Source organism: Mus caroli, chromosome X (assembly GCF_900094665.2).
Source record: "Mus caroli chromosome X, CAROLI_EIJ_v1.1, whole genome shotgun sequence".
Classification (NCBI taxonomy): Eukaryota; Metazoa; Chordata; class Mammalia; order Rodentia; family Muridae; genus Mus; species Mus caroli.
The window spans coordinates 96,402,902-96,408,837 of record NC_034589.1 but is presented as its reverse complement, the minus strand read 5'-3'; the positions used below and the strand labels follow the sequence as shown (position 1 = coordinate 96,408,837).

Below are 5,936 nucleotides of genomic sequence, written 5' to 3'. Positions count from 1 at the left end.
TGAAGACTAATGAGGGAGGCTGTCGAGGGGAGGGTGAGAGATTAATTTAGTGTCTGTCATGTTGACTTTGAGCTTCTAAAGTGATATGTCCTACAGCCAATGTGCCATCAAGGTATGAAAGTAAGGAGAGGATGAACCTAAAGATAGAGTTGTGAAGCCGGGCGTGGTGGCGCACGTCTTTAATCTTAGCACTCGGGAGGCAGAGGCAGACGGATTTCTGAGTTCGAGGCCAACCTGGTTTACAAAGTGAGTTCCAGGACAGCCAGGGCTATACAGAGAAACCCTGTCTCGAAAAACCAAAAAAATAAAAAAAAAGAGTTGTGAGGTCTTAAGTTCCCCAGAGTGCATGGCTTCAGGCAGGGAAACTATTCTATAAGGACTCCTTACCCTTTGGCACTTGGATTAGTCAGGGTTCTCTGAAGGAACAGAACTCAGAGAGTATACACACACACACACACACAATTCCTTACAGTGTCTTACAGGCTATGTGGCCTGGCTAATCCAACAATCCTTAACTCCAGACAGAAAAGCCAAGAATCTAGTACTTGTTTAGTTCATGAGGTTGAATGTCTCATTAGTTTCAATCTGGTACTGGAGTCCCAGGAAATCCTAAAGAAGTAGATTATAATACCAGCAATGTCTCAGCAGCAGGATAGAGGAAGTTGCCAGCAAGAGTGAGTGGGTAGCTGGAGAGATGACCCATCAGTTAAGAAAATTGGCTGTGCCAGGCAGTGGTGGTGCACTCTATTAATCCCAGCACTTGGGAGGTAGAGGCAGGTGGATTTCTGAGTTCGAGGCCAGCCTAGTCTACAGAGTGAGTTCCAGGACAGCCAGGGCTACACAGAGAAACCCTGTCTCGAAAAACCAAACCAACCAAACAAACAAAAATCCACTGGCTGCTCTTCCAGAGGTCCCAAGTTCACTTCTCAGCAACCACGTGGTGGCTTACAGCCAACTATAATGGGACCCAATGTCATCTTCTGGCAGACAGAGCACTCATACACATAAATAAATAAATATTTAATAGTGAATTCAAGCAGGCTAAAAACAGTAGAAGCTTCCTGCTTCTGTGTCCTTTTATGTGGGTTGCTACTAGAAGGTATGAGCCAGATGTGGGGTAGGTCCTCCCACTTCAAATTATCCAGTCACAAAAATCCCTCACTGGTATGTCCAGTGGCTTGGATTTTAGTTGACTTCAGATGTAGTCAAGATGACAACTAAGATCAACACAGACTTTGCAAAGACTCCACAGGAAATCCTTACTTTCCTCCTTTATCCTCATTCCTGTCATCCTGGCTGTTGAGCTAACTTGAGTTTCACAATAAGAATTTACCCCAAGGGGCCAAGGAGCCAAGGGGCCAAGGGGCCAAGGGGCCAAAAGGCCAAACTCACTCTTATTCTTAGGAAATTCAGTTTATGGCTCCCCCTGCTGGCAGAGTCAGAACTGACTTCCTGCTGGGGCTCTTCTTGCTCTAGCCTTTTCCTCTACCCTCCTGAAGAACACTCCTGTGGAGGAGACCTTTAATCCCAGTAGCATTGTGCTGGCAGAGGCAGACAAATCTCTGAGTTTGTAGGCCATCCTGGTCTACACAGTGAGTTCCAGGCCAGCTGGGGCTACAGCTGGGAAATCCTGTCTAGAAAAAGAAAGAAAGAAACAAAGAAACAAAGAAAGAAACAAAGAAACAACAAAAAAGCTCTGGTCCTTCCCAGCTCTTCTTTTAGAACCCCATCCACTTTACAAGAACAGGACTGGAAACATGGAAGGCTAAGTGATTATTGGAAGCAGAGTTTAAATTCCTAAGTTTAAAAATAATTGTTTTAGCCAGGCTGTCCTGGAACTCACTCTGTAGATCAGGCTGGCCTCAAACTCAGAAATCCACCTGCCTCTGCCTCCCAAGTGCTGGGATTAAAGGCGTCCACCACCACTGCCCGGCTCAAAATGGAAGTCTTATTCCAAATAGTTTATTATATTGGTGCAAGTGTCTCTTATGTTGGGGTCCATTTCTCAGGGAATCACAATGTCCATGTCCCCATCAGTATGCTTTTAGTCCTTGCTGGCCTCGAACTCATCACAATCCTATCTCAGTTTCCAGAGTTCTGGGCTTCAGGAGTGCTTTCTTAGTAATATATCAACCAGAATAATTTTTGTTGGCTCTCAACCTCTTATGTATCTTTCCCATTTCCCTAAGGCCTGAGCTTTGCCTTTGAAAATGACTGCATCTTAACTAGAACTTCTGAAGGGGGTGACCACATTATAATTGCACCTATTTGTTTTTCTTTACAAAATGAAAGAAGCCATAGACTCACAGAACTAAGCAAATGCTCTACTACTGAGATATAGTCCCAGCACTCACAGGGTCTCACTAAGTGGCTTGGGTTGGCCTGAATGGATTTTGAATCTGTAATCCTTCTGCGTCAACCTCAAAGGTGCTGGAACCCTAGGCTTTGATATCTCCATGGACAAAATAAGCAAATTCAGGCCAAATTAAAGTATAAAGGCAGGTTTATTGGGGGCAGCTTCCAGGCAACTTCATTCACCATACAGGAGGGGGATGTCAGTGAAGCTACCATGGAAAGCTAGATAGAGAAGGGGAAGAGAGAAAGCAGTCATGCAGAGAAAAAAGAGAGGGAAAACCAAAAGGTCTGGATTACATAATGAAGAGCTGCTGGGTGGCCCAGCCTCTGGGTTGGAAAGTTCAGTGTAGAGGGTGGGGTTTGCCAGTGATGCCCTGTAACAAGGATGAAGGATGGTGGGAGAACCTGAAGGCCAGGTCCACTTTGGTATGTTATATATGCACCTCAGCTACTTGTCCCGGATCTGAAACCCAACAGGCTTGTGCCACCAAATCTAGCTATTATTTATTTATTTATTACATTTAATTTTTCATCATTTCATATATGAGTAATCTGTAGTCCATTCCTTCCCATTCAACTCCTATCATGTCCCCTTCCCAACCTCTCAAATACATAAATAACCTCTACTCTATTTGGTATTGTGTAAATAAGGGCGTGTGTGTGTGTTTGTGTGTACTTCTGAGACAGGGTCTTGTTTATATGCAAGCTCAGTCTGGACTAGATCTTGAGATCCTCCTGCCTCTGCCTCCTAAGCACTGTTATCAGAGGTGGGCACCACCACGAGTGGCTTAGGCTTTGTCTTTGAAAATCCTTCTTCAGTGTCCGCTTTAAGTTGCAGGATTGCACTTCTAGTTGTGTGAATTCCAAGTATGTTCAGTGCCAGGCACTGGCAGGGAGGGAAGGGGGCAGTGGAGACCTCTATGGGCCATTACAATAAGACAGCCTCCACTCACAAGGACAAGAGAAACAAGCGCGCATTTTAATCACGCTCTTCTTCCCTTTGCTCTCAGTACTCAACATTCACACTCACCACCACGCAGTTAGGACGGAACTGAAACCACCACCGGTCACGTGAATCAGCAGCCCAAAAAACCAAAAAACAAAAAACCCACGTAAGGCCACGTAACGTAGCTAGCTAGCGCCAGTGCTCGAGGGCGCAGGCGCAAGACCTTCCTGGGCGGGGCTCAGGAAACCGCGCTCGAGAGCCAAATCCTGGATTGGCCAGCCTCGCGGCAGGCCGTTGGTTCTACCGGCCTAGTACGTGAGCCCAGCCTGGGTAAGGCGGGAGCGAGCGAAATTCAAGCGCGGCTTTAACTGGGCGTCTCCTTTCCTGGGCTCCCCGGATTCCCTGGCCATGGAGGCTTCCCAAGGCTTAGCAGAAGTGGAGACTTTGAGCCCACAACTGGCCGAGAGTTACCTGAGGTATGTTTGGGTCTCCGGACGGGTCGAGCTTGCAGTCCCTGGCCTGGGGTTGAAGTGGAGTGGCTCCCACCTCCCCCTAGGATCTGCTGTGGCTTTGATCAGATTTCTAATTTGGGGAGCTCTCCTGCCTCCGCTCGCCCTGCCAAGTAACTCGTAAGTCAAATAACTCTTGAGTATGAACTCTTTAAGAGCCTGAATTTCAATTAACTGATGAAATCTTTGAGTCTTTCTAACTTGCCAACCGCCAGACCTGGGAGAAAAGAGGAAAAATAGTCCCCAAGTTGTTAGCAATTGGGTAGTGAAAATGGGATCTGAAACAGAAATACTTTATGGTGTTTGATTGATGCTGTAAAATGTTTCATTTCCTGACCAGAGTGCTGCCATTAAAAGAGAAAGGGGGTCCAGTTATCATGGTCAGTGAGCGAAGGGAAGACATATGCCCCCAAAGGAACCATTAAGCCCAGTGAATGAATACGCTTTCACCAGGTGCCTAAGTTGGAGCTTAGAAGTGTGTGGAGAGGAATATTTAACTATTAAAAATTGTAGTGCAGGGCTGGAGAGATGACTCAGAGGTTAAGAGCCCTGACTGCTCTTCCAGAAGACCCAGGTTCAATTCCCAGCACCCACATAGTAGCTCACAACCATTATGTAACTCCAGTCCTACAGGATCCTATGCTCTGGTACCTATGTGATGTGCATGCGCCCCCCACCCCACCCCACCCCCCGCGTCCATGCCTATATAATTTTTAAAAGACTACATAAAATATTAGCAAAGGATTTGTAGACATTTCTCTTAAAAAACACATAATGGCAAACCGGCACATGAAAGGTTGCTCAAAACCACCCCTAAGTAGAGGAAAAAAGATCCCAACTATAATAGGGTGTGTGTCATCCCCTCCTGGGACTGAAGATACAGAGGGTTGTGAGCCACCATGTGGGTGCTGGGAATTGAACCAGGGTCCTCTGGAAGAGCAAGCACCTAGTAGTCCTCTTAACTACAAAGTCCTCTCTACAAGTATGTAGGTTTATGTTGTTAACTTGTAGGGTTTTTTTTTTTTCCTTGGAGACAAGGTTTCTCTATGTGGGTCTGGCTGGCCTTGAACTCACAGAGACCCACATACCACCAACTTTTGCTCAGTGCTTGGATTAAAGGCTAGCGCCATCACTGCCAGGCATAGATTTTATTTTATTTTATTTTATTTTTTTGAGGCAGGCTGCTCTTGAACTCTATCCTTCTCTCTGCGTCCACATAGTGATGGAATTACAGGTGCATAGGACCCTGTTCCAGTGAATCAACGATCAGTCAGTGGACAGAGCCACCAGTACTCTAAGGAGTTTTCCCTCAAGGGACCTCCTCTTAGATAAAAATGGAGAAAAGAATCTCAAGACATACCAGAGGGAAGCAAAGTTAGTGAGTCTCTAACCCTGGAGTCTTGTAAGACAGCCCATGGGTGTGTGCTTTACAAGAGAGTTGAGTCTCCAGTGTCGTCCTCACAGTGGCCATCACTATAAAAAAAATTAGTGGCTTTCCAAGTTTAATATCACAAAGGATGTAATTTACTATAAGGCTTAAAGATTAAATCACTCTTAAAATGTAATTAAATTAAAAAATAGATGAGCTGGCTTACTTGTTTTTCTCCAAGGATGTTCCTTTACAATTGAAATTCTAAGGTGGTTTTCTTAGGTTCATTGTTTGGATTTAAGATGAGAAGAGTGCTAATTCAGTGAAACTCAAGAAGCTCATGCAACTTCTGGCCTGAAATAAACAGTTTGTTTGCTGGTTTTTTTGGTTTGGTTTGGTTTGGTTTGGTTTTTCGATACAGGGTTTCTCTGTGTAGTCCTGGCTGTCCTGGAACTCACTCTGTAGGACCAGGCTGGCCTCGAACTCAGAAATCCACCTGCCTCTGCCTCACAAGCGCTGGGACTAAAGGTGTGCACCACCATGCTAGGCTCTGATGGCATTTTTTTTAACAGTTGTTTTTTTTTTTAATCTATATTAGTGGTCTGTGTGCACGGATGTGGTGTCTGACAAAATAGGTGACTAGAGAGACAGCCGTGGGTACTGGGAACCAAACTCTTATATTTTGGGGTGTGAGTCTAGCCTTTAATGCCTGAGCCATCTCTCTAGCCCTTTTGAGGATCTCTTTTTTTTTTTTTTT

At 45.3% G+C, this 5,936-nt stretch overlaps 1 protein-coding gene across 1 annotated transcript in view; it reads left to right on the top strand.

The window, feature by feature from the left end:
* The first annotated feature begins 3,594 nt into the window (after window positions 1–3,594).
* The window catches only part of Ercc6l (ERCC excision repair 6 like, spindle assembly checkpoint helicase), a 13,770-nt gene continuing 11,428 nt past the window's right edge, over window positions 3,595–5,936 (top strand). Inside the window, exon 1 of the mRNA XM_021153694.1 lies at window positions 3,595–3,777. Within this exon, the coding sequence (XP_021009353.1) occupies window positions 3,710–3,777 (68 nt within the window). The 5' untranslated portion in view covers window positions 3,595–3,709. The remainder of the gene's footprint in view (window positions 3,778–5,936) is intronic.